We start from the raw sequence: 26,818 nt of genomic DNA, 5'->3' as shown, positions 1-26,818 counted from the left end.
GAGGTGGGAGGGTGGAGGCGTGGGGGGTTGGCTCAGAGGATGGGACAGAATCTCTGGGCCTGGGCTTTGTGAGGAACAGGATACACCCTCCCTTTCCTGCTGAACACCATGTCTCCCCTCTGTCCCTGCAGGAGCCCTGGGGGAGACCGCCCTGCACGTGGCCGCCCTCTACGACAACCTGGAGGCCGCCCTACTGCTGATGGAGGCCTCCCCCGAGCTGGTCCGGGAGCCCATGGTGTCTGAGCTGTACGAGGGTGAGGGACGCCCCACACGCAGGTGCTGCCCACGAGAGCGGCCTTCCACACCTGCCCTGCGGGCCTCCAGAGGCCCCGGACACAAGCCCCTGTTCCTCCTACCCCCACCTCCGCCTCTTCCCCTCAGTCAGGAGCACCTGACCCCCATGTAGGGGAGGGGGATGAGGACCCAGCCCAGGGCTCCCCGCTCTCCCTGGGACAGGACCTCACAGCCCCAGGACCCGCAGGATGGAAGGACAGTGTCCCTCACTCTCTTCTCTCTCTCTCTGTCTCTCTGTCTCTCTGTCTCTCTCTGTCTCTCTCTCTCTCTCTGACCAGGCCAGACCGCACTGCACATCGCTGTGGTGAACCAGAACGTGAACTTGGTGCGTGCCCTGCTCGCCCATGGGGCCAGCGTCTCGGCCAGAGCCACGGGGGTGGCCTTCCGCCGCAGCCCCCACAACCTCATCTATTTTGGTGAGAACTTGAGGTGGGGCAGGAGGGAAGGGCCGGCCTTCTGGCCAAAGCCCCACAACCTCACCTACTTCAGGGAGAGCCTGGGGCTGGGAGGAGGGGCGCAGGGAGGGGAAGGGGTGACCAAAGCCCCTACTAGCTCATCTATTTCAGTGAGGGGCCATGCAGGGAGGGAGGGAGGGGCGAGAAAAGGAAGCAGGAGAGGATGTGGAGTAGGGGAGGGGAAAGGAGAGAGAAGGGGTGGAGCAAGATGGGGAGGGGAGGGGGTGCATGGGGAATGTTAAAGGGGAGAGAGTGGGAGGAGGGAAGGAGTGGCTAGCAGAGGGGGGAAGGGGGCAGGGGGTTCAGGGGGCCCCACAAGGACCCCTGAGCTAAGCTGGAGGTCACTGGTCTCTGTCCCCAGGGGAGCACCCTCTGTCCTTTGCTGCCTGTGTGGGCAGTGAGGAGATAGTGCGTCTGCTCATTGAGCATGGAGCGGACATTCGCGCCCAAGATGCCCTGGGTAAGAGGGGGCCCTAGGGTGAAGGGTCACACTGTGTCCTGGGGGTGAGGGGTCACACTGGGCTTGGGGGGAGAGGGGTCACACTGGGTCCTGCAGGTGATGGGTTATACTGGGCCCTGGGGGTGAGAGGTCACACTGTGCCCTGGGGGTGAGGGGTCGCACTGGGACCTGGGGGTGAGGGGTCACACTGGGACCTGCAGGTGAGGTCTCACCCAGGCTGGGGCACTGCTAGCCACCTGACACCCTGTCCCCGCAGGAAACACGGTCCTGCACATCCTCACACTGCAGCCTAATAAGACCTTCGCCTGCCAGATGTACAACCTGTTGCTGTCCTACGACGGGCGCCAGGGGGACCCCTTGCAGCCGCTGGACCTCGTGCCCAACCACCAGGGTCTCACCCCCTTCAAGCTGGCCGGGGTGGAGGGCAACACTGTGGTGAGGATGAGCCCCTCCCCCACACTGGCCCTCCCTCTGTGTCCATGGGTCTCCAGAGCCCCCAGCCCAGGGCAGGACCCTCTCTCCTCTCCCCTCACTCTGGTCCCTGCTGTCTAACCTGCCCCTGCCCCCATCTCTCCCAGGCCTTAGGGCTCCTGTGTGCACCCCACCCCCTGAGGTGTCTGTGAGGCAGGTGCCCACCTGCCCTGTATCCTGCACAGCCCTCAGCTTCTGAGCCCCTCCTGCACCCTGCACAGCCCTCAGCCCCTCCTGCGCCCTGCATGGCCCTCAGCCCCTTGTGTACCCTGCACAGCCCTCAGCCTCTCAGCCCCTCCTGCACCCTGCACAGCCCTCAGTCTCTCTGCCCCTCCTGCACCCTGTACAGCCCTCATCAGCCCCTCCTGCAAGCTGCACAGCCCTCAGTCCCTCCTGCGCCCTGCATGGCCCTCAGCCCCTCCTGCACCCTACACAGCCCTCAGTCTCTCTGCCCCTCCTGCACCCTGCACAGCCCTCAGTCTCTCTGCCCCTCCTGCGCCTTCCATGGCCCTCAGCCAAGATCAGGAGAAGCAGAGATGGGGTCAAGTCATGGTCATGTGTGCCCATGCTGTGGTCATAGAGGAAGCACAGCTGCCCCTCCAGCATCCTTGTCCGCAGAGAACCCCACCTCCCCTTGTGACTGTCCCCCTAGAAGGTGTCCACCCCTTCCTGATTCTCACCTCCCGCCCTAGATGTTCCAGCACCTGATGCAGCGGCGGAAGCACATCCAGTGGACCTATGGGCCGCTGACCTCCACCCTCTACGACCTCACTGAGATCGACTCCTGGGGAGACAAGCAGTCACTCCTGGAACTCATTGTTACTACCAAGAAGCGGGAGGTATGGGCAGTGGACAGGAATCAGTGGGCAGGGGGGAAATGGGCAGGCCAACTGGTACAGGCTTGGAGTAAGCTGGAGGGTAGGTACTCGGGAAGGACACTTAGTAGGTGGGGCAGCTGGCACAGGCTGGCTTGTCTGGGAGCAAGCAGGAGGCATAGGCATTGAGAAGAGATGTTGGGTAGAAAGTGGTGGTCGTCAGGGCAACTAGCACAGGCTGGCCAGCCTTGAAGTAAGCAGGTGTGAGCATTGGGCAGGCACACTGAGCAGATGGGGCAGCTAGAGCTGGCTGGCAGTTCTAGGAACAAGTGCAGGTTTTAGACATTGGACAAGACCATAGGGTAGGGGCTGGTAGGCAGGGCTGTCGGTACCGGCTGGACGGGCTGGGAGCAAGCAAGAGGTGTGGGCATTAGGTTGGGGCGTGAACAGGTCGGGTACATGGTGCAGCCAGCAGGTCTCTGAGCCGCCCTCCCATTCTGCGCAGGCGCGCCAGATCCTGGACCAGACGCCAGTCAAGGAGCTGGTGAGCCTCAAGTGGAAGCGGTACGGGCGGCCGTACTTCTGCGTGCTGGGCGCCGTCTACCTGCTGTACATCGTCTGCTTCACCATGTGCTGCGTCCACCGCCCCCTCAAGCCCAGGCTCAGCAACCGCACAGACCCCCGAGACAACACCCTCCTGCAGCAGAAGCTGCTCCAGGTGAGCCCCTTCGCAGACGTGGCATGTCCTCCCCACTGGACCGTACTTCTCTCCCCTCCCCCGGTCTCAAACGCATGCCCAGCAGCCCAGACGGTGCCCAGACGTGGAGACGCGTCCGCTTGTCTTCTGAGGGCAGGCCTGGGAACAGCCCGGCTGCTGGTCAGGAGAACCAGCAAGCAGGAGCCTCAGAGCCCCCTTCTCCCCTCAGGAAGCCTATGTGACCCCCAGGGACAGCGTCCGCCTGATGGGGGAGCTAGTGACCGTCTGTGGGGCCGTGGTCATCCTGTTCTTGGAGGTGAGGTGGGTGGGGGACAGGTGTGGCCGGCTGCCCAGGTGTCCACCTGAGCTCCGCTCCACTGGTGCTTGTCTCCTCTGTCTCCCCAGATCCCAGATATCTTCAGGATAGGAGTCACCCGCTTCTTTGGACAGACCACCCTTGGGGGGCCATTCCACATCCTCATGTACGTCTCTTTCCTCCCTCGTCCTTCCCCTCATCCGGGCTCCTCTCCCACCTTGGAGAATCTTCATCCATGGTTCTCCAGAGATGCACTGTGCTGAGGTCTGGGGGGTGGATACTGGGCTGGAATGTGTGGGTGCGGTTACCTTATAGCTACTGGTCCCCACAGTAGCACGGCCTCCTCTCCGCATTCTCCAGTGTCACTTACGCCTGCATGGTGCTGGTCATCATGGTCATGCGGCTCACCAACACCGATGGGGAGGTGGTGCCCATGTCCTTTGCCCTGGTGCTGGGCTGGTGCAATGTCATGTACTTCGCCAGAGGCTTCCAGATGCTGGGCCCCTTCACCATCATGATCCAGAAGGTCAGTGCTTCTCTCAGTTCCCTCCTGCTCGCAGCTGCAGGATGTTCTGCTTGAGAAAGGCCCTTGAGCAGGGCTCAGAAGCGTGCCTGTGAGAGGCCGCACGTACTGTCGTTTCAGGCTTTGTGGATGATGTGTGCTCTCTTCTCCTCTCCCATCATCTCCTCCTGTCACATCGTCTCCTCCTCTCTCATCTCCAATCCCATGTCCTCCTCTCCATCTCCCATCTCCTTCTCTCCCATCTCCTCATCTTCCATCATCTCCTCCTCCAACATCATCTCCTCCTCTCTCATCTCCCCTCTCATCTCCTCCTCTCTCACCTCATCTCTCATCTCCTCTCTCACCTCGTCTCTCATCTCCTCTCTCACCTTGTCTCTCATCTCCTCCTCTCTCATCTCCTTCTCTCTCATCTCCGCCTCTCTCATCTCCTCCTCTCTCATCTCCCCTCTCATCTCCTCCTCTCTCACCTCATCTCTCATCTTCTCCTCTCCCATCTCCTCTCTCACCTCATCTCTCATCTCCTCTCTCACCTCATCTCCCATCTCCTCCCTCACCTCGTCTCTCATCTCCTCTCTCACCTCGTCTCTCATCTCCTCTCTCACCTCGTCTCTCATCTCCTCTCTCACCTTGTCTCTCATCTCCTCCTCTCTCATCTCCTTTTCCATCTTCTCCACTCCCATCTTGTTCTCCCTCCTGTTGCTGCTCCTCCTTCTCTTCTTCCTTCTACTCTTTCTCCTTCCTCTTCCTCTTCTTATAGTCCTGTCCCTCCTCCTCCTCCTGCTGCCTTTATAAAATGTGAGAACTGGTCAAGGGCTGTGAACAAGTGTGGGTGGACCTCACCTGCAGGCTCTGCTTTGCCATCACCTGTCCTAGAGGGTGGAGCTGCTAGACTTGTGGACGTGGCTATTAGAGGCTGGACAGGTGACGGCTTGGGACATGTGATGCTGAAGGCGACGCTCCCCCCTCCCTCCAGATGATCTTTGGAGATCTGATGCGTTTCTGCTGGCTGATGGCCGTAGTCATCTTGGGCTTTGCCTCAGGTAAACACTCTGTCTGGTGGGGATGTGAGAGAGAGAAACTGAGAAGGTCCGGGGTAAGTGGGAGGTCAAGCAGAGGAGGCAGTGTGGTGTCTGAGAATAGATGTTAAGCCCAAAAGGAGAGACTGGGAATGCCAGAGAGAGGTGGCTCTTAGTGTCAGAACAAACCTAAATCAAACCCAGTGCCTTCAAATCCAACTCCTGGCCACGAGGCCATAAATGTCTGGACTTCCCCTGTGGACTGCTAATGGACTGGAACTGCTCACCTTCTGGTTGGCAGCCTACATGCTGTGCACTACACCTGGGCTTCCTGGCATCAGGAGAACTGTGTAGGGAAGACAACCCGGGCACGAGCCTGGCGGAGCTGGGTGATGACACTGGCCAGGAGGAGAGTCCAAAGCTAGATGTCATTGCATGTAGTGGGCTCTGACTCCTGCTGGGCCCGTGGGACAGCTGAACTGCCCCTCAGCTTTCCGCGGCTGTAAACCTCTTCAGGACCAAGCTGCTTCCTGTCTGCCGTGCAGCAGCTGCTGGGTGCAAACCACCAACCTTCCCAATAGCAGCCAAGCACTTAACTCTATGCTACCGGGGCTTCTGCAGTGGGGGTTCGGGAGGAAGCAGGACCAAAAGGTCCCCAGATCCCCCGGAGATGATGTGGGCTGGGCACATGCACTTTCCACACTAACCTTCACCCCCCATGCACGGGACAGCCTTCTACATCATCTTCCAGACGGAAGACTCCAGCAAACTGGGCCATTTCTTCAATTACCCCATGGCGCTGCTCAGCACCTTCGAGCTCTTCCTCACGGTCATCGACGGGCCCGCCAACTACGACGTGGACCTGCCCTTCATGTTCAGCGTCACCTACGCCGCCTTCGCCATCATCGCGGCCCTGCTCATGCTCAATCTCCTCATCGCCATGATGGGGGACACTCACTGGAGGGTGGCCCATGAGCGGGACGAGCTCTGGAGGGTCCAGGTGAGTCCCCGGCGGGCTGGAGGGGCTACTGCAGCTCACCACTGCCGCCAAGGAGTGGACCTAGCTCAGAAAGGCCATCTTGTCCCCCATTTGCACTGCTAGTCTACAGGATATAGCAGTATACAAAGAGCTGCACTCACAACACTGCCACATGTCTCAGGGGCTGTCGAGACGGTCCCTACTCACCCGAGCTCACACTAGAGCCAAGCCTGCCCTGTCCTGCACTTCCTCACAATCACGGCTCTGCTGGAGCCCAGAGCTGCATCACCATGGTCAGCCAGCTCACTGAGGGTCTTCCTCTCTTTTACTGACCCCTTACTTCTCCAAGTAAAATGTCCTCCAGGGACTGGCCCATCCTCATAGCATGTCCAGAGTATACCCATAGCCTCACCATGCAAGCACTGCTGGTATACAGACACCAGCATTGCCACTGAGCCGGCTCTGACTCGGAGCCACTGTGTGAAGAGGCCTGTCCTCGTAGGGTTTCCAATGGCAGACTTCTCAGGAGGATATGGGTACATCTTTCTTCTAAGCTGCCTCGAGGTGGATTCAAACCTCCAACCTTTAAGTCAGCAGCCAGGAGTTAACTGTTTGCACCATTCAGAGGTTCCAACAGCTGAAAAGAAGCCCCCCCCCAAAAAAAATCTCTCAACAATTGTCAAGAAAAAGAAGCAAGAAGGAAACTGCAGTTTTCCAAAATTACCAAGAAAATGAAGCCACGGGTTAAGCCTGCATCTGACAAACTGCATCAGAGAATGTGAACACCAAGTCAGATCTCCCTGACGGTGTTACAATCTGCAAAATCTGACCCAGAATGCTCAGACCTGCTCAATGCTGGTGCCAGAGAAACGGAAGCTGTCTATGGCCTCACCCTGTGATGGGACAAAAGCGGTTAAGAAAACCCTCTCTCTCAGGCATTCTTACAAAATAACTTGTCACAGTAAAAACTATTCCAAGAAGGAAAGACAATCTAACTTCTCCATAAACATTCATTAAAATCACAATTAAAATAAAATTTTATTTAAAAAAATTTAAACTGTAATAAAGTTGAATTGCGATTAGTTAAAAAAAAAAAAACACAACACAAACCCAAAACTCCACAAAATAAGACAACTATTGCAGCAGCATTAAAATGGGAATTCTAAAATTCCAAAGCCTTCTAACCGTACTTTGTAAGAAGCCAGATAAAGAGACCATGGAAATGGAGCTTGTGCAGGAAAGCATTTTCTCCATGAAGAATGTGCGATATATCGATGCGGATTTCTGAACAGAATGCCGACTGTCGTGGAAGTGAGCTGCGCACTTGGTGGGTCAGAGGAACTTGCTTCCCCCAGGACCCTTTTAACATTGGCTCATTTTGACCTCACTTCCCTGGAAAGAAGCTTCAGCTCCTGCAGAATCAGCATGAAGTCCCATGGTGCTGGCCACTGGATCAAGGTCAAGTAGTCATGTCCCATCAGCTCTCTCCCAGAAGAGTGTTGGCAGAGTTGGGCTACTAATGTCGCCTGTGTGGCTCATCTGACACTGGCCCAGAGAGTGTCTGCTGCTGTTCATAGGTTTTCACTGGCCACTTTTAACAAGCGCATCTCTCATCCTTCCTAGCCTACCTTAGTCTGGAAGTTCACGTACTCTGATCATGCTATCAGGAGGAAGCTGAGTTTGAACATGTCAGGTGTGGTAGACAATCAGTGACAGAGGAAGCCATTAGCAAGAAGGACTAACACCGTGACCATAACAATGGGCTTAAGCACACGATGGGCTGTGAGGTGGTGCTGGACGGGGCAGGGCCTCCTCTGTTGAACACAGAGTCACTGTGAGTGGGAGCTGATTCAATGGCACCTAACAACGACATCCAGGGCTCCAGTACCCCGTCCCTTCCCCTGCGCCGTGTCCTCTGACTTCTTTTCTGACCCTTGCAGGTCGTGGACACCACAGTGATGCTGGAGCGGAAGCTACCTCGCTGCCTGTGGCCTCGCTCAGGCATCTGTGGGCGCGAGTACGGGCTGGGTGACCGCTGGTACCTGCGGTGAGTGCCAGGCTGGGTCAGTGGAGACCTGAGCACGCCTTGTGTTTTGCTAAGGTCACTCTGTTCCCAGGGGCCCTACAGGGTCTGCATTCCTTGCACACAGAGAACTGAGTTATGTTGAGGGACAGGCCAGCAATGTAGAGGTCCCCCAGAGCAACTTCTGTCTTGGTGGCCTTGGGGGATAGCAGCTGCAGAGTTTGGGGGAGTGTGTGGGGTGGAGCCAGGAAGCCAGCTCTGGGGTTCTCTTCTCAATGCTTCTTACTCCATAGGAGTAGAATAGGGCCTGGAGGTGGGAGCAGGAGACCAGGTAGGGTGGGCTGAGGGTCAGGAGATGAGCTGGGGTGGGGTTGGGGCAGGAGGTCAGTCCTGGGGGATATCTATTCCCGGTAAATACGTTCAGGGCCATGTGCTTACAGGGTGATATGGGCACAGGAGGTCAGCCCACCTGTTCTCAAGCCTTATACCCCACAGGTGGAGGCCAGGCGGGGTGGGGTGAGGTCCAGGAGATGAGCTGGGGTGAGGTGGAGGCAAGCTGGGGGACAGTTTCAGGGCCACATGCTCCCAGGGTGGGGTTGGGGCAGGAGGTCAGCCCTGCGGACCAGCTCTCACAGGCTCACGCCCTACAGGGTGGAAGACAGGCAGGACCTGAACCGCCAGCGTGCTCGGCGCTACGCACAGGCCTTCCAGAACCCAGGCCCTGAAGATGTGGATGGCAACTCAGTGCAGAAGCTGCAGCTGGACCGGCCCCTGGGCCACCACCTGCCTGTCCCCACGCCCTCCGTGTCACGAAGCACCTCCCGGAGCAGCACCAACTGGGAGCGGCTGCGCCAGGGAACCTTCAGGAGGGAGCTACGAGGCCTGGTCAACCGGGGCCTGGAGGAAGACGGCTACAGCTGGGAGTATCAGATCTGAGCGCCCGCAGGACAGTGCCTGCCCCAGCCGGGGCAGGGCCAGGACAGAGCCGGACAGGGCCAGGGCAGGACCAGGCAGGGCTGGGACAGAGCTGGACTGGGCCAGGGCAGGACCGGGCAGGACCGAGACAGAGCCGGACAGGGCCCGGGCAGGGCTGTGCAGTGCCCTGCCTGGGGAGGTGCTGTCCGAGGGAGGGATCATCAGCCGCTGGCCACATCCCTTCTGAGGAACTGCCACAGTGGCCAGCAAAGCACTTTATGGACATGAGTTGCCTCTAGTCCAGGCCCCGCCCTGCAAGATAGTGGGAGGGACCGCTCTCCCGTGGTGCTCTGGACAGGGGGGGTAGCTGGACTGGACAGGCGTGTGAGGGCATAATGAGACCGGGAAGGGCCAGGTCAGGGGAGTCTTGCCTCCCTCCTTCCAATAAAGTCACTGCTGCTCTCACTTGCCCTGTGGGGCCCTGCACCCTCCTGGTCACCTCCGAGCCCCCCCTTGTTTCCTTGGAGACAGAGGCTGCCACACCACCGACTTGCAAAATCCCTTTTTCCCTTTAATATGTGGGGGCAGAGGGGGGAAGGCTGTGCAGTGTCTGAGGGGCCAGCCTGGTGGGCGGAGGCTCCAGTGGAGGCTGACCATCTCCGTCTCCCTTGGCCCTGTGTCCAGGGCAGTCCTGTCAGTACCCTCATCGCCTGGACATCAGACCTCCACAGAGCCCAGTGGCCGCAGGTGCTGCTTCAGGAGCTGGACGTTATGCAGGAGTTTCTTCTGGTGGCCGGCCAGTGTGACACCCAGGGCGGGCAAGTCCCTAGAGGAGAACATCCCATCAAGCCTGCGCCATACACCCCACACCTCACAGGGGATACCATACCTGTGGGGGACATTCTGCACCCCACTAAGGACACTCCACACTGCTGGGGGCCCCGTGCTGCTTACTCAAGGCTAAGCTGGGCCACATCGTTGAAGGAGCAGAACCCCAGCCTGGCAAAATTGTCCTGGTAGCATTCAAGTCCAATGGCTGAGAGCCAGGCCTGGGGGGAGTCCAGGGACAGGAAATCCAGAGCCACAGGGTCCAGGAGGGACTGGGGGGGTCTGGGAGGAAAGGGGGTGGCAGGTCACAGTCCCTCACTGTCCCAGCTGCCCTGTCCTGGGTGTACAGTCACCACCCCATCTCCACCAGCCCCCTCCTCAGCTTTCACTTTCATATGGACCCCAGCTGGCACACTCATTCCCCCCCACCTGTCCCGGGGCCCCCCAGTGGCCTGCAGAGTGTCCGGCTTTCGGATCATCTTGTCCAGTGCTGCCACCAGCTGGTCAAAGTTGGGCCGCTGGACACTGTCCTTCTGCCAGGTGTCCAGCATAAGCATATGTAACCCAGGAGGGCAGCCTGGGGGTGGAGGCAGTCGAAACTCCTGCTCTATAGCGTTGAGGACCTGGGATCAGAAGAAGACACAGGGCAGGTAGACAGTGGCCCCTCAGGTGGGCGGGAGGGGGCCAAGGGGACAGCATGGATGAGAGAGATGGAGTCTGGAACAGTGGGCAGGGGACAGCAAGTGCTCCTCTGAGGAGGGGCCGGAGGTGCTGCGTGCAGGGCTCACCTCCTGGTCACTCATGTCCCAGTATGGCCGCTCTCCATAGCTCATCACCTCCCACATCACTACCCCAAAGCTCCAGACATCACTGGATGTGGTGTGCTTTGCCTGAGTGATGACCTCGGGGGCTGCCCAGCGAAGCATGCAGCCTGGGCCCTGTGGAAGGCAGGGGCGACAATGGGAGCAACAGGTCTGCCAGTGTTGGGGCACAACCTCACCTGAAAATACAACCCTGTATAGCCCGTCCACACCCCTGCGGTGCATGAGACCAGCTCTACCTGACAGACGCAGGCCCAGCACAGACAGAGATGACCATATCCAAGGTCAGCTGACAGGAACATGGCATTTGGGGTGCCTCTGGAGGCTGCAGGCTGACCTCCATTGAGGGAGTCCCTTTCTCTAAACCTCTGAGTAGTCCCTGAATAAGGACCTCTATACCGTCAACAGACTCTCACCACCCCCCGTTTTCCCTGGACACATATGTCCCCACCTGAGGCATGTGGCCAAGACGTGCCACCTTGCACACCAAGTGGCTGTTGACCAGCACGCTGTGGGCTGACAGGGCGCGGTGCACGAAGGCCAAGCTGGCCAGGTGTTGCAGGGCGGCTGCCACTCCCCTCTGCATGGCCACCAGCTGCAGGCTGCTGAACTGGCCTTCTCGTTGCTGGGGAGCAGAGTCAGTGTGGGTGGGCGGAAGGACACACAGATGTGGGAGCAGTGAAGGACAGAGCATGGACCTAGGGTACAGCAAGGCAGGATGCCACCCCCTCATGGACCCAGTCCACTGACCCTGAGGAAGCTATCCAGGGGTCCCAGCTCCATGAGCTCGGTCAACATCATGATCGGCCTACTCCGAGTCACCACGCCCTCCAGCCGCAGGATGTTGGGGTGCTGGAACTGGCCCAGTACAGCTGCTCGGCCCAGGAAGGCTGTCTGCAAGCTCTCGGAACCCCCGCCCCACAGCGCCTGGACAGCCACGGCCTGCTCCCGGCGGCCCCGGGGCTGCAGTCGGCCCCGACGCACCTCTCCAAAGGAGCCTGAAGAACAAGGGTGATGAAGGGCCACCAAGGTGACTGCGGCTCCCAGGGTCTCCCCAGTCACCTGCCTGCAGTACCTGCCCCAATGACCTCTTCAAGCTTGATGTACGCAGGGTCCAGCTCCCGGGCCAGCTCCCGCACTGCCTGGCAGGGGTCCTCATATGCAGAGGGATCGATGTAATACTTTACCCCAAGACCTGTGGGATGGGGTGCACAGGTCAGACTAACGTCCTGAAGACCCGGGCCACCAAGGACTCTCCCCAGTTTGGCAGTGTCCACTTTAGGCCCCCTCCCTCCCTCCCGAATGCCCACCTGGGCTGCTGTGCTGCTGGAGACGCTCCGTGTAGCCAGTCCCATGCTGCTTTCTGGGCACAGAGCAGAGGTCCTGAATGATACCCAGGCCCATGCCCCTGCCACTCCCACAGGTGGCTCCCAGCCCCCATTTATGGAGAAGGGGTGCAGGGCCCCTACTTCTCAATGGGCTAGGGTGGAAAGTGGCTTTACTGTGAGGTTCTGGGGCCTCTCTAGGCTGGGGGCCATGAAGAATGGAGAGGATAGGGCAGGGAGGGGGGTCCTCACCTCCGGAAGACCAGAGCCAGCACCAAGATGGCCCCCAGCAGGAGGAAAGCCAACGCCCCCAGGACGGAGCCCACTAGCCATGACAGCCTCTCTGGGAGTTGGCCGGACAGCTCACCTGAGGGGAGCCATTGAGTCATTCTCTGTCTCTCTTCCTCTGTCTGTCTCTCTCTCTCTTTGTCTCTCTCTCTCTTTCTCTTTCTCACACCCCCCCCCCATATACACATATACATACACACATTCAGCCTCAGGGCCTTATACCAACACACACATATGCATCCAGGGTCATAGCTGGGCCAGTACGCCCCTTACACAGACACACAGAAACACAGTCACAGCTAACTTCTCCTCATACGCATACAAGTGCATACGAGATCTCAGGAGGGCAAGCCACCCACATCGGTGGGTGCTAGGCCTGACCACTCAGTGGGGCTGTCCTGCAGAGCCTCAAGCTGCCAGACACTGGGTGCCTGTTAGACCTGGGCATCTGCTGCCCCTTCACCCACTGGTCCCCTCTGCCAGCCCTCCCGCCCAGGAGCCCCGGCGCCCACCCGCTGGCCGGCACCCACGCACCCTCACCCTGAGGCAGCGTCTGGAAGTAGGCCTTGCCCCCGTAAGGGCCGTGCCCCGCAGCCGTCCGCGCGCGCACCTGGAAGCCGTAGATGTGGCCGGGACTCAGCCGGGTTACAGTGGCCGTGTTGGTCTCACTGGTCAGAGTGAAGGAGTGAGACTCATCTTCGGCCTGGGGGGACAGCCACTCACTCGGTCCAGTCTTGGTCTCCATCTCATAGCTCACACACCGTGACCCCCAGGGGCCCAGGCGCCCCTGTGTCACCTCCTCCACCCACACACCTGGTCATAGTAGCGGAGCTGATAGTCCAGGATGTGCCCGTTGGCCTGCTCGGGCTGAGGCCAGGACACGGTGATGCTGTCGGAAGCCCGGCTCACCTGGTGCACCACTGGCACTGCGGAGGGGACTGTGGCAGGGGACCATCAGAGGCAGGGAGGCATGGCAGCCCTGGGGTGGGCGGGACCTCCAGTGGGCGGGATCCCTGGGGGAGCAGGGGCCCGGGAGGGGAGGGGCCTTCGTGGTGGGTGTGTCTATGGGCAGGCCTGGGAAGGGCAGGGCCTTCTGGGTGGATATGGCTCTGGGCGGGCAAAGGGGATGGGGTCTCTGTGGTGGGTGTGTCTGGGGGGGGTGAGTGGGGCCTCATGGAGAAATGTGGCTCTGGAAGGGTCACAGGGGACAGTTCTCTGTGGTGGGTGTGGCTCTGGAAGGGGTCTCCTAGGTGGGTGTGTCTCTGGGGTTGTCACAGGGGCGGGGCCTCAGTGGTGGGTGGGGCTATTGGTGGGACCTCAGTGGTGGGTGTGGCTATGGGCGGGGCCTCTGTGGTGGGTGGGGCTCTGGATGGGGTGGATTCTCTTAGGTGAGTGTGGCTCTGGGAGTGTCATAGGGGCGGGACCCCTAGGTGGGTGTGCCTATAGGTGGGGGCCTCTGTGGTGGGTGTAGTTCTGGGCGCGTCACAGGGCCGGGGTATCTTTGGTGGGTGTGTCTATGGGCGGGGCCTCTCTGGTGGGTGTGTCTATAGGTGGGGCCTCTGGGTGTGTCACAGGGGAGGGGCCTCTCCGGTGGGTGTGTCTATAGGCGGGGCCTCTATGGTGGGTGTGTCTCTGGATGGGGCGGGGTCTCCTGTGTGGGTGTGGCTTTGGGCGGGGCCTCCGGGATCAGTGTCCAGCCTCACCTTCATGGCTGGTGCTCACATTGATGGCTGCACTGGGCGGAGGGTCAGGACTGAGCTCGGACACACCATTGACCGCCTGCACCTCCAGGATGTAGGGCACGTGCGCCCGCAGGCCTCCGACCAGCACGCGGCTCTCGGTCAGGCCCCTCTGGCGGGGGTCGAAGTAGACCTCGTCCCTGCATCGGCGGCAGGCACCCCCTCCGGGCTCCCGGGGGCCTGGGCACTCCTTGCACACCACGTTGAAGAGCAGGTCGCCGCGGCCCCCCAGCTCCTGGGGCAGGCGCCAGTGCAGCATAAGCGCTGAGCCTTGTACCTCGAACCAGAGCTCACGGGGCGCTGAAGGGGGTCCTGGGGGCCAGGGAGGTGCAAGTTGGGGGGCTGTGAGCAGGGTGGGTGGTTCTGGGGGATAGCGTCAAAAGCAGGGGGAGTAGGGAGGAGGTTCAGGGAGAGGCATGAAGACCCCCAGAAGAGACACCATGCTCATCACAGCCCTGCCCAGCCCCTCCCTCCTGGTCCCACTCCTGGGCGCCGTCTTGGCTCAAGGTCTTGGGATAGTGGGGGCTCACCAGTGCAGGGGGCATCTGGGGGGTCCGAGCCAGCCCGGTAGAAGCCTGGGAGGCAGGGACACACGGGTGCCGCGGGGTCCGGGGCGTGACTGTGGATGGGGCACTGGGAGCAGGGCCCATTTCCTGATGAGGCTTTATAGGATCCCGCAGGGCAGGCTGGGGGAAAGGGGGACAGAAGAGCGTCACTGTCACTCCTCCCCACACTCCAACCACCTGGCTGGTCCCCGGAACTCTCCTCCTGCTCACACGCAGCCCTCCACCCACCTTCCTGCCCACAGGTAAGGATTACCTCCTCTCTTCATCCCCTCATTGAACTGCGTTTCCACAGATGGAAAACGTTGGGTGAATGCGTGCATGCTGAGGCCCCCGGAGGCCAGGTGTGCCCACTTTTCTGCACAACATCCAATGGACGTCTCCTGCCGCCTCCCACTGGACCCCACCCCACCCCACACCTGAATTCAGGTCAGCCCTAAGACCAAACTCCTAGCTGCAGAGAGGACAAAGGCCTCACCCAAAGAAAGCCAGAAATTTAACTTCTCGTGATTGCTCTTCCTGGGGCCTGCAGCCCTAAAACCCTCAGCAATTGCTAAAGAAAGTTCCAGAAGACTCCAGAAATTTCAGATGAACTTTGTGAAGCAAACTTGATCGAGAAAGCTTGATCTTTTCCTACGTTATCTTGCTCCTACCTTTGGGGATAAAATGGCATTTGGGGCACTTAGGACGGACCCCAGAAGTGGACACAGCCCGGGCCTGGGGCTCACCTTGGCAGCCCTTGTCCCCGCGGGCAGGCTGGTGTCCCGCCTGGCAGCGGCAGCTCCCCACGGCCACCATCCACTTGCCCTCCCCGTTACAGTGCAGTCTAGGAGCGCTGCTCCCTGTCTGACCCCCAACGCCATCTTCCTCTGGCTCTGCATGGGGCACACAGGTGCCCACGGCGGCCACCAGGGAGGCGCCCCCAGCCCCGCTGGCAGGCGTCTCAGGAAAGGAGGCGAGGGCGCGGAGCGTGGCTGGGCAGGCGTAGGAGAAGAGCCGGACAGCCACCAGCGCCAGGCAGGCGCCCGTGTCCTGGAAGGCCACGTAGAAGCCACGCTGCGTGAGTGGCCCGAAGCTGCGCTCCTTAACGTTGAGCTGCAGCCCCGCGCGAGGCCCAGAGGCCAACACGGAGGGAGCGGCGGCCGCGGGGAAGCTCTCATCGGCCGCGATCGTGTCCACCTTGGTCCAGTGCTGGCGGTGCCAGGACGCGGCGGCCTCCGGGCTGTCCGGACCATCGGCCTGGCGGTAGTAGAGCGTGAAGGTCTCGCGGCAGGCGCCCCCACCCACGGCCAGGCTGGCACAGGCGCGCACCGAGAAGTGCAGGCGCACGTGCGCCCGGTGCACCCCGCGCCGCTCCACGAAGTGCGTCTGCAGCCAGTTGTCCTGTCCAGAGCCTGAGGACCGAGCCACGTGGCAGGCCTCGAAGGTGCGGGTGAGGCGCCGCTGGTCGTCCAGGACGCTGACCTCGTCCCACTGCGGGAGGGAAACCGGGGAAGCCTCAGCTGGCACCTGGGAGCTTGTGTGCCGGTGTGTGACGGGTCTCCCACCTGGGGACAGGTTGATGCCATGCGAGCAGGGGGCAAGTGGGTGATGATGGGTAGCACTCACCCCACCTGGCGGGTAGGTGAGCCAGCCGATCTCCGACGTCTCCCCAGTGGTGTCCAGCAACACCTCTGCCCAGAGAAAAATGAGGCCGGAAGCCTCCTCACCAGGGCCCACCACCAAAGGACCCACACCGCCCCACCCTGCCCCTCCGACCACACCCCAGAGCGCAGCTGTGCCAAGGCCTATCCTGAAAACCCCAAGGCGGCCCTGGGCACCCTCTTGTCTGGAAGTTCCCACTCTTCTCTATTCTCACCTTCCAGGGCCAGAGCCGAGGACACCAGGGCCAGGACCCAGAAGCTGCACACCATGCCCGTGGCCCCCTCAGTCGCCATAGGGCATCTTCGGGGCTCCCACCATTGCCCCGGCCTCCACCTGCTCCCAGGTGGAGCTGCAGTTTCTGCCAGGCCGGGAGCAGCCCACACTTGTTTCCTAAGGAGATAGAGGAGATAGAGGAGAAACGCAGTGGGCTGTGAGGTTCCTGTCAGGAGTTCAACGAGGCTCTGCTTCTCCTCTTTTTTATTTTTTTTTTTTAATTTTATTTCGTGTTTGTACTGTCAAATTGGATCTGACTGGTACAGGAGGAGATTGTCCCTCCTTCTCCAGCAGAGCATTAGGTAGATTCAAACCGCTCACCTCTGGGATTGCAATGCAACTTCTTGCCACTAGGCCACCAGAGCTCACGGGCTTCTCCTTATGTAATTATGCTCTTCCATGTGATGTGATGTGATGTGATGTGACGTGACGTGATGTGTGTGACATGACGTGAGGAGCAGGGTATGGTCAGCATCTAGTACACTGTCCACAGCTGTTCTGACCTCACCTACCTCTGTCCTATCTCTAACTCTAGTGTCTGTATTTCTTTTTTCCCTCTATCTCATTCTCTCCTGCAGCTGACTCATTACTATCCACCCTTGATCTCTGGCTCCTGGGAGGTCAGCCAGCGCCTACATGAGTCAGAAGGTGCCAGCTGGTGCCTGACCCACAGATTTGCGGCCTGCCAGCCTCCACAGCTGTCTGCACTGTTTCCTGGAAATAACTTTTGAGTGCTTAAGGCATCCCGCTGCAGACCCAAAGGTCGGCAGTTTGAACTCACCAGCTGCTCTGGTTCCACAGACGCCCGGCCTCGGACCCCCACAGGACGGTCTCCTCCAGCCCACGCTGGAGCTAGGATTGAGAAGCAATTCAGTGGCAGTGGGTTAGATTGTTCACTAGTTTTGCTCGTTTAAAGACCCAGCCAAAGATATTCACTCCTGAGTGGTTCTCAGGACAAACTGTAGGGAGGACGGTTTGAGTTTGTTCTCCAGTCTGACTCATCCTGAAGACGATAATGACACTGTGTTTAGTAATAAAGGCGACACTGCTAATTTATGGTGTGAGGTGACAATAGAAATATGCACTATACCCCCACCAGTGGATCAGATATTTGTGAGAGATGAGGCTCTGGCTGGGGGTTGTGTATTTGGTGGTGGTGGTGGTGGTTGTATATCCTCGACCTATAGCGGACACTCCAGGATTCAGAGGTGGTACATTGCACGGGAGGAGAACGCCCATCCGTCTCCCATGGAGCAGCTGGGGGATTCGGACCTATGATTTTGTCACAATGAGAGATATAAGGAAGCCAGTTGGTTGGCCCTACGACGATTGGGCAAAGTGCTGAAAGAAATGGTCAAAGTCAAAGCTCAGAACCACTGACCAAGTATCACATACAAGACCTGACACTTGTGCCCTGTAAGCTGGTTGGCCTTCTTTCTTGTAGTAACAGGGCTAATGTTCCCCAAAACCACAGAGTAAGTTACAGTGCCAGGCGAATTCTTCACCCCAAATAGTGTGTAAGGTTAAAGTGAGTTCATTTATTAGGAAGAGATGGCATCTTTAAATCTAGGATGTGAACACAGTGAGCAAATAAACAGGAAGCTGGGAGCACTGGGTCCTTAAGTCACTCCTGCCGGCAGAGCCAGCCCATCTGAAGGCAGTGGCCCGTCTTTGACTGCTAACAACCCTGCATGGCACCACCATCGCCCCTTCCTCCCCGTGTGATGAGGTGAACTCGGCTGTGTCTGAGAGTCTTTGGGGTTCACGACAGACGTCTTGAAGGCATTTCTGAACATCCCCAGGAACCATCTTTCATTTTTGTTTCTAAACCTAAACTAGATTTAGGGCTCCATGAGGCCAAGAGGCGAGCTACAAAGGGGGGACCCATGAGGAGCACGCTGTGCACCAAAAGAATGGCTTCCCACCCCATATCTGCATGCAGAACCCCAGGGAATATGCACAGGCAGCAGGATATCAGCAGAGAACTACGAGATGTGCAAGCTGGGTTTAGAAGAGGCTGTGGCACAAGGGACAGCATAGCCAGTGTTAGATGGATCTTGGCCGAAAACATAGAGTACCAGAGGAATGTCTGTGTTTCACTGACTATGCAAAGGCATTTAACTGTGTGGATCACAATAAATTGTGGCTAATCTTCTGAAGAGTGGGGAACACAACTTAATTGTGTTCCTGTAAAACCTATACTTGGACCAGGAAGCAGTCGTCAAAACAGAGCAAGGAAACACTGCATGGTTCAGGATCAGAAAAGATGTGTGTCAGGGATGCATCCTATCTCCATACCTTATCAATATATATATGCTGAACACATAATTTGGGAGACTGAACTTTGAGGAGGAATGTGGCTTCAGGATTGGAGGGGAACTAATCAATAACCTGTGTTATACAGATGACACAACCTTGCTTACTGAAACTGAGAAGGACATGAGGCATCTGCTGCAGAAGGTCAAGGACTGCAGTCTTCAATATGGATTGAAACTTAACATCAAGAAAACAAAGATTCCCACCATTGGGCCAACTGGCCACTTCATGATGGGTGGAGAAGAGACCGAGATTGTTAATAGCTTCAGCTTGATTGCTGTTAGAGTGTTGAACATACTGTGAACTGCCAGAAGAACAAACAGATCTGTTCTGGAAAGGTTGAAACCAGGCTGCTCGCTGGAGGAAAGGATTTTGAAGCTCCATCTTACATACTTTGGGCGTGTGGCCAGGAGGGACCAGTCCTAGAAGAAGAATATCATGCTTGCAAGGGTAGAGGGACAACACAGGACAGGAAGACGCAGGATGAGATTAATTGACTCAGTGACTAGAGGAATTGGATTAGGTCTGTCAGAGATGATGCAATTGGCTCAGGATAGGGCAGAGTTCAGAGCTGAGGTACAGAGAGTCTCTGAGTCACAAGTGACTTGATGACACATAACAATAACAACAACAACTTAGGTATTAAGGTTGTAGGATAATGGTGTCAGTCTGAATGTATTGATCTGAGTCCACTAAACACAGGTTCTCCTTTCAGTATTCCAGCTTGAGGAGTTGAAAAAGTTGAATCATGTATTGAACTGGTTTACTGAAGCTTGGGCTGAATGGTGGCCTGCACTATATCAGAAGCCAAGGATAGTGAAACTTCACCTCATGTATTTGGGGGTGTGTGGGAGTTCTCTCTCTCTCTCTCTCTCTCTCTCTCTCTCTCTCACACACACACACACACACACACACACACACACACACACTGCCATTAAATCAGAACCAATTCATCACTGACCCCTCACCAGGTTTTCAAAGACTCTTAAGTGGCACCGGAGGAGACTGCCTGTCTTTTTCTCAGAGCAGTAGAAGGAAAAAGACATCATGTTTGGTAAATAAGGTCAACAGAAGAGGAAGACTCCAGGAGATGGACAGACAGTGACAGCAGCACGGATTTAATCACAGTGGACTGTTGGGTTGGCACAGGACTGGGCAGGACTTCATTCTGTTTACATAGAGCCACTGTGAGCCATTTGATGGCACCAAACAACTATAGACCTACCACACGTACCATGGAACCCAGTAGCCAAAGGCCAAAGGAAGTTGGCATAGTACAGTGGACTGGTCAGTTTGGATGCAAAGACTTGCACATGGAGTGTCCAAAAGACACTTTTCACCACCACAGTGAGAACCACATCTGCAGGGGCCCCAGCGTCCCTCCACAATTACCCAGAAAATGTCAGTGCTATTTTATGTCTGACTTGACAGCTAACTGCAATGAGGGCTCCACAGTGGCATAGAGAGTTATACGTCAGGGTGCTAACAGCAAAGTTACCAGTTCGCATCCACAGTGGCATAGAGAGTTATACGTCAGGGTGCTAACAGGAAAGTTACCGGTTCGCATCTACCAGCTGCTCTGTGGAAGAAAGCTGAAGAGGCTGCTCCGGTTAAGATTTACAGTTTTGGAAACTCAGTGGAAGGTACCACGAGTTAGAATTGACTCAAAGACAGTGGGGTGAGGGTGGGGGTTTTATTTTTTAAACTGCATTGGATGAATCATGAAGAATACCATCAGCTCTTGTAAACTAACCAGGTGGTGACTCGGATTGAAACTGTTTCAGACGTGGTTTCATTGCCTGAGAAAATGAACTCATTTCCCGGTATCTGGCTTGTGGCTACAGAGCTCACCAAAGCCTTTTCCCCCAATTCTGGTCCTTTAATCCTTTAATAAAAGGACCACCAGCAGCAGTTTTTCTTCAGCAACGTCCTTTTTCTCAGCAATTTACCTTAGATTTCCATCAGCTCTCCTGCACTATGTCATCACTTCGTCCACAGGATCCTTCACACCTTTCCCTCCCATAAGACATCGCACTGGTCCATCGCATTAATGATGTCATGTGGATTACAGCTAATAAGGAAGAAGTGTTAATGACTCTAGACTTATTGGTAAGACATTTGCAAGTACCATACAGTCCACTATGACCCTTAGGGATCCTGTGAACAACCAACTGAAGCCTTGTTCTATCCTACACCCAGCTCAAGCCCGTTTGTGCAGTCACGGAGTCAATCTCACTGAGAGTTTTCCTCTCTTTCACCGACCTGCTACTTTTCCAAGTATGTCTCTTCCCAGGGACTGGCCTCTTTTAACAACATGCTCAAAGTATGTGAGATAAAGTTTCACCACCCTTGCCTCAAGGAGCACTTCAGCTGCATTTACTTCCAACACATATCTATCTGTTCATTCTTCGGCGGTCTGTGGAATATTAATGACTCCTCTCCACCACCACAACGCAATGCATTGATTCTTCTTCTGTCATCTTTAGTCACTGTCCAACATTCACAGGCATAGTCAGTAATTGAAAATGCTGTGACTTGGAGCAGGTGGCCCTTAGCCTCTAAACGGGCATGTTTCTCTTTAGTAGTTTGGAGAGGTCCTTGACAGCAGATGGAACACCTCATTTGATCTTTGGACCGCTGATTGATTGTGGATCCAAGTAAGATGAAGTCATTGGCAGTTTCAGTCTTTTCTTCATCTATCCTGATACTGCCTTCTAGTCCAGTGGTGAGAAATTTTGTTCTAGTGACATTAAGATGTAATCTATATTGAAGGCTCCTTGAGCTAATACAGTAGGTTGCTTCAAGTCCTCCTCACTTTCAGCAAGAAAAGTTGTGTCATCTGCATAACACAGGCTGGTGATGACTCTTCCTCCAATCCTGATGTCACATTCTTCTTCAGAGTCCAGCTTCTTGAATAACTTATTCAACACACAGATTGAATAGATATGGAGAAAGCATACAACCCTGACACACCTTTCTTGATTTTAAACCATTAGTGGCATGCTAGAGGGTGAGAAATTAACAAAGACTTGGGCATTTTCCACCTCACTGAAGTTAATGAGTCTGGGGCGGGGGTAGGCGACCAGTCAGCCTCTTTCTCAGCCACTCCTGTCATTATCCAGCGGACTCACGAGTGATGTAACCATAGTAGCAGAGATGGAGGTTGCACATGGTCTTGTAGCTTGACTAGACTATAGCCACTACGGAGTACCTAGCAGCCAGCAGCAGGGACCACCACTGAGTCCCGGATGCCACACCATTCCTAGGGGCAATCCACCAGCAACCGGGTGGCAGACTGATTACACTAGACCACTTTCATCATTGAAAAGGTAATTTGTTCTTACTGGGATAGACATTTTCCCTCCTTGTCCATAACACTTCTGCTGAAACTAGATTCTAGGGGATTACAGAATGCCTTATCTACCATCATAGATTTCAGAGCTGTCTTAGGTCAAGGAACTTCTTTCACAGCAAATGAAATGCAGTGATAGACAGGTACTCATGGAATTCACTTAACATGCCACATTTCTCATTATCCCAAGACAGCTGGAATTAGGCTCTAGCTAAGGGGCAGTGCCTTGGTCCTTGGGGGAATGTTCTCCAGGAGGCTGTGCCAGTTCTAACTCAGCGCCCACTACATGATACTGTTTCTCCTCTGGTCAAGATCCGTGGTTCTAGGAATCAAAAGGAATGAACAGCATCCCTACTACCCATTGGGACCTCTTTGCAAAATTCTTGTTTCCTGCTTCCTGTCCCCATCCCTGTGCTCCGCAGTTCTAAGTCTCCTATTTCCAAAGGCAGAAACGCTCCGTCATAGACACATTACTGATTCCACTGAACTGCAAGTTCAGTGTGCTACCAGATCATGTTCGACTTCTCGTACTTCTGACTCAACAGGCACAGGAGAGAGCTCTCATCTTGGCTGGTGTAACTGGTTCTGATTATCAGGAGAAATCTTATTAATATTACACAATGGAAGTAAACAAGAGAGTGTCTCGAATTAATAATATCTGTCTCTTAGTGGTATCATCCTGGTGATTAAAGTCTGTGGAAAATTATACCAACTCAGTTCTGACATGAGTACTAGGGGTCCATGCCACCCAGGAACAGAGGTCTAAGTCACCCACAATGAAAAGAACCACAGCTGAGGTGTTTGCTGAGCCCAAAGGGACTATGAAGTCTGTGTCAGAAGATGTAGTTCTAATCCCAGTTACCAACATAGGACCAGCTGCAGAAATGACTGTAATTGAGGTAAGTATATCTTCTGTGTTTTATTACACGTGTGTGTACCAAGTATCTTTGCTTTCTTCTCTCCTTTATCTTGTTATGTACAAAATACAACATGTAAATGGGGCAGGTGTGTTTTAAGTTTTATGCAGACTACTTACATCATGTATAGTACTTATGTTAGGTGCATGTGTGACTTTAAAATTGCCTTTATTTAGAAATGCTGTATAGTTTTAGGAAATGTATACAGGTTCCAAGTTGACACGGAGTAGCTATGATGGTTAACATTTCGTGTTAACATGGGCTGGCTATAATTCTCAGTATCATGCAATTATCCTCAATTTAATCATCTGACGTGAGGGGAGTTTCCTCGAAGATGTGTCTGCACCAGTATATAGACGTTCAGGCAGAGCTCGTGCTCTCTCTCTCTCTTTCTTGATTCTCCTTTGGACTAGTCTTTCTCTGACCTCCAATCCTAGGGATGTGAGCCACAGCTGACAACCTACAATCTGACTCCACAAATTGCAGGTTAGTCGGTCTCTGAGTCAGGACGAGCCTGATGCCGGCTCTATGGGTTTGGGACTTGCCAATCATTTCCTTGGAACACACGTGTTTAGAAGTCGCCTTGGGCACAGTGGTTAAGTACCTGACTGTAAACCGAAGGATTGGTCGTTTGAAGCCACCAGCTACTGCACAAGAGAAGGACTAGCAGTCTGCTTCTGTAGAGACAGAGCCTCAGAAACCCTGTGGGCAGTTGTACTCTGTCCTAAAGTGTGCAATGGGTTGGAATCAATGTCACAGAAATGAGGTTTTTAAATCCCGTGAGAGAGTGTGTGTATCTCTGTACTTAACTGGGTTTGCTACAGTATCCCACCTAAGTTAGATGGTATCCCTCAGACAGCCCAGGGTCCTCACCCATGACCTCACAGCTCCTCTCTATGTCCTCATCACTCAGTCCCTCCTACACCATGGCCTGAAAGCCAGGATGGACTGCTTCCTAGGTGCCTACAGACAACCGTCTCCAGGTCATAGGCCAGACCACTTCCCCCTACTCCCTGTGGGACTCTCTCCGTGCTCTCCTTCTGCCTGTGTCCCAGGCAGGCCCAGCTCTGGGCCAAGCTCACCCTTGCAATCTGGGAAGAGCCATTCCTGTTCTCTGCATGTAACTCCCACAGCCAAGTGGCACTGAAACCCAGAAAGTTCCTCCTGTGCAAAGCCGCGGCCCAAGATGCTTGTTCCTTTCTAGCCCTGCCCACCCTCGCCCAGTCCTCCCACAACAAGGATATTCTATAGAGAGGCAGTGAGGTGGAAAGGAAGGACAGAGGATGGCTAGGGGCCAGAGTAGGACATATGAGGACAGATGCCAAGAAGCCCTGGGAGTGAGTGCACGATGCTGAGGCTGATGGACATCCTGAGAACAAAGTCCACACCCTGGAGCGTCCTCTCTTTGACTGATACGGGAACCCAAGTATGATTTAAACTTGGAAAGGATGCTTCCAGTGCATACACAGTGGAAGGAAGGCCTGTGGTGGAAACAGCTGTGGCCTGCCTCTTACCTGGGGGCTGCTGGGCTTCCTCTGAAGAGGTGCTGGGGACCCAATTCAGGGCGACCCTGCACTGCCCCATGAGGGTCACCTTCCACGGTACCCTGAACACAGCCAGCCCTGCTGGGTCACACTGCCCAGCCCACAGTCCACTCCACGCCCTGCCCACACTCCCTCTCTCAGCCACCTCCTGCCCTGAGCTCACTGTCCACACCAACCAGCTCGCCACCACTGCCCTGCTCCACAACATCCCCAGCAGAACATTCCTTAACTAGCGCACCGCCCACCATCCTCACCACACAGCTTCTCCACGCTGCTTCTCCCAGCCACACCACTGCTTTCTACTGCATCACCTGCCACCCCAGCTCACTGCCAGCGCCACTCACACCACTCAGCGTGCCCACAGCGCCTCACACCACCTCTCACTACCCCAGCACCCAGCATCCTGGCTCACAGCCCGCACCATGCGGCCTTCCCAGCTTTTTCCCACTGGGCTAAGAGCACACACTGCCTTCCTCTCGAAGGAAGAGGTGACGGGCAACGAGAGTCCAGCAGCTTCCCTGCCCAGATGAGCCCTCCATGTGCCCGTCAGGTGTCCATTTGCAAAGATGTTTGTGCAAGGATTTTCACTGAGGAACTGCTTTTGAAGAACAGATGGCAAATAAGTATCAATCAGGTGGAGGAAGGGCCTACAATCAGAGGGAATCCTCAGAAAGCCTCGCTGTTCAAACACTGACAGGACAGACTTCCACGTGAACTTGGCTGGCAGCTGGAAAAGCTGACAGTGTGCAGTGGGATTCCAAGTGCTACCTTAAAAACAGAAGGGCGCTCTGGTGACCTAGTGGTAAGAAGCTGCACTGCAACCCCAAAGGCAAGCAGTTCGAATCTACCACCTGCCCTGCTGGAGAAGGATGGGCCATCTCCTCCTGAGTAATCAACTGTCTTGGAAAGTCCACTGGGGGGTCAGCTGTGAGTCAGTACCAACCCCATGGCAACAACAACCACCACCTTAAATAGAACATATATTAACTAAAACAGCTACCGCCACACCAGTTTTGACTCCTAACGACCCGTGTGAGCAGAGAACTGTGTCCACAGAGCTTTCAAGGGTTTGCAGGATTTCCTTTTGGAAGTAGTTTTCCAGGCCCTTCTTTTGAGGTCCCTCTGGGTGGGTCTGAATGTCCAACTTTCAAACTACTAGTTGAGTGCTTAACTCTTTGTGTCACCAGGAACTGTGGTAGATAAATAGACAGACTGAAATGAAATGACGAGGGCCCATTCCAGCTCACTGTGGCCCTGCCTGGTTTCCCAGGCGGTAAATCTTTGCATGAGGAGAAGGCTTATCTTTCCCCCTCGGAGCAGCTGGTGGATTCAAACCACCAACTTTCTGGTTAGCAGCACACCATCTAACATAGCACCTGAGCGCTTCAGGCAGGCGTGGCTCACTGTGACGTGGTGGCCCTTGTTGGGTTTGCGAGATTGCAAATCCTTACAGGAGAAGATTGTCACCTAACAACAAACTTTCCAAATATTATCTTTCTGTTATCTTTTCAATTTAATCATTAATCAAAATTCCCTTTAAAACTGTAGATAATCACTGTTTAGTAAAATGAAGCAAAACTATATGCACACCTCATATGACTTGTTGGGACATGATGGAAGCTGCCCTGTTCTAGGAAGTGGCCCTGGACCAGGGGCAGCTGGTCAGCACAGCCTGCAAGCCCCAGGGAGCCCGGCCACCCCCAGGGTCACAGCAGAGCCCATGGGTCAGTACCTTGTAGATGTGCTGGTCTAGAGGCCAGAGGGGGCTCTGCTCTGCGTGGCGCCGAGTCTCCAGGCTCTGTGAGCAGCGTGTTCGACAGCAGAATCCATTTATTTCTGTTGACAAGAAAACAGGAGACAAGCTGATCCAGCTGCTGGAAGGATAGGACCGAGCAGGAAACCACAAACTGGCCAGGAAGCTGGTCAGATGTGGCCTGTGAGCCACACAAAGTCCCACTGCCACCGGGTGGGCCCACAGTGACCCTCCACCGGGCTTCTGAAGCCGGAAGTCTCTGTGGAAAGAAATGGGCCCTCTCCCTCCCACAGAGCAGCACGTGGGCTCAACCTGCTAACCTTTTGGTTAGTAGGAAATGTTTTAACCACTACACCACCAGGGCTTCTAAACCCTCCTCCTCCTGCAGGGCCACTGGTGGATTCGAACAGCCAGCGAGGCTCTGCCTTCTGGTTATCAGTGCAACTGCCCACGGAGCGCACTACTAAAGCCTCCCAAGCTGTGTGCTGTGC

The 26,818-nt window shown here is 55.7% G+C and overlaps 2 protein-coding genes across 2 annotated transcripts in view; one reads left to right on the top strand and one right to left on the bottom strand.

Annotated features, from left to right (window-relative positions):
• The window catches only part of TRPV6 (transient receptor potential cation channel, subfamily V, member 6), a 17,982-nt gene extending 8,997 nt beyond the window's left edge, over positions 1-8,985 (top strand). The window contains exons 3-15 of the mRNA XM_006887243.1: positions 132-254; positions 573-710; positions 1,111-1,209; positions 1,466-1,644; positions 2,373-2,519; positions 3,001-3,213; positions 3,422-3,508; positions 3,598-3,674; positions 3,869-4,034; positions 5,005-5,071; positions 5,779-6,047; positions 7,967-8,073; positions 8,700-8,985. Of these exons, the coding sequence (XP_006887305.1) occupies positions 132-254; positions 573-710; positions 1,111-1,209; positions 1,466-1,644; positions 2,373-2,519; positions 3,001-3,213; positions 3,422-3,508; positions 3,598-3,674; positions 3,869-4,034; positions 5,005-5,071; positions 5,779-6,047; positions 7,967-8,073; positions 8,700-8,985 (1,958 nt within the window). The remainder of the gene's footprint in view (positions 1-131; positions 255-572; positions 711-1,110; positions 1,210-1,465; positions 1,645-2,372; positions 2,520-3,000; positions 3,214-3,421; positions 3,509-3,597; positions 3,675-3,868; positions 4,035-5,004; positions 5,072-5,778; positions 6,048-7,966; positions 8,074-8,699) is intronic.
• Positions 8,986-9,681: 696 nt separating this feature from the next.
• EPHB6 (EPH receptor B6) lies at positions 9,682-16,441 on the bottom strand. Its single transcript, XM_006887173.1, has 16 exons — positions 16,387-16,441; positions 16,137-16,201; positions 15,257-16,001; positions 14,496-14,651; positions 13,930-14,277; positions 13,040-13,164; positions 12,767-12,929; positions 12,191-12,305; positions 11,924-11,976; positions 11,689-11,808; positions 11,364-11,611; positions 11,065-11,238; positions 10,581-10,730; positions 10,222-10,415; positions 9,919-10,074; positions 9,682-9,790 (listed from the first exon to the last, which is right to left on the bottom strand). The coding sequence occupies exons 1-16, from the start codon at positions 16,439-16,441 to the stop codon at positions 9,682-9,684; spliced, it is 2,976 nt and encodes a 991-aa protein (XP_006887235.1).
• Between the last annotated feature and the right edge of the window lie 10,377 nt (positions 16,442-26,818).

Source organism: Elephantulus edwardii, unplaced genomic scaffold (genome assembly GCF_000299155.1).
Source record: "Elephantulus edwardii isolate Elephantulus edwardi_28Jun2011 unplaced genomic scaffold, EleEdw1.0 scaffold00055, whole genome shotgun sequence".
In the NCBI taxonomy this organism is placed as follows: Eukaryota; Metazoa; Chordata; class Mammalia; order Macroscelidea; family Macroscelididae; genus Elephantulus; species Elephantulus edwardii.
Note: the sequence above shows the minus strand (reverse complement) of the source record. Positions and strands in the feature narration are given on the sequence as shown.

Coding starts and splice junctions, on each gene's coding strand:
- EPHB6 (XM_006887173.1), bottom strand. CDS start 16,441: ATGGTGTGCAGCTTCTGGGTCCTGGCCCTGGTGTCCTCGGCTCTGGCC. Junction 13,165..13,929: donor TGTGAGCACCAGCCATGAAG/GTGAGGCTGGAC, acceptor CCCCTGCCACAG/TCCCCTCCGCAGTGCCAGTG. Junction 12,930..13,039: donor AGCTCCGCTACTATGACCAG/GTGTGTGGGTGG, acceptor CTGTCCCCCCAG/GCCGAAGATGAGTCTCACTC.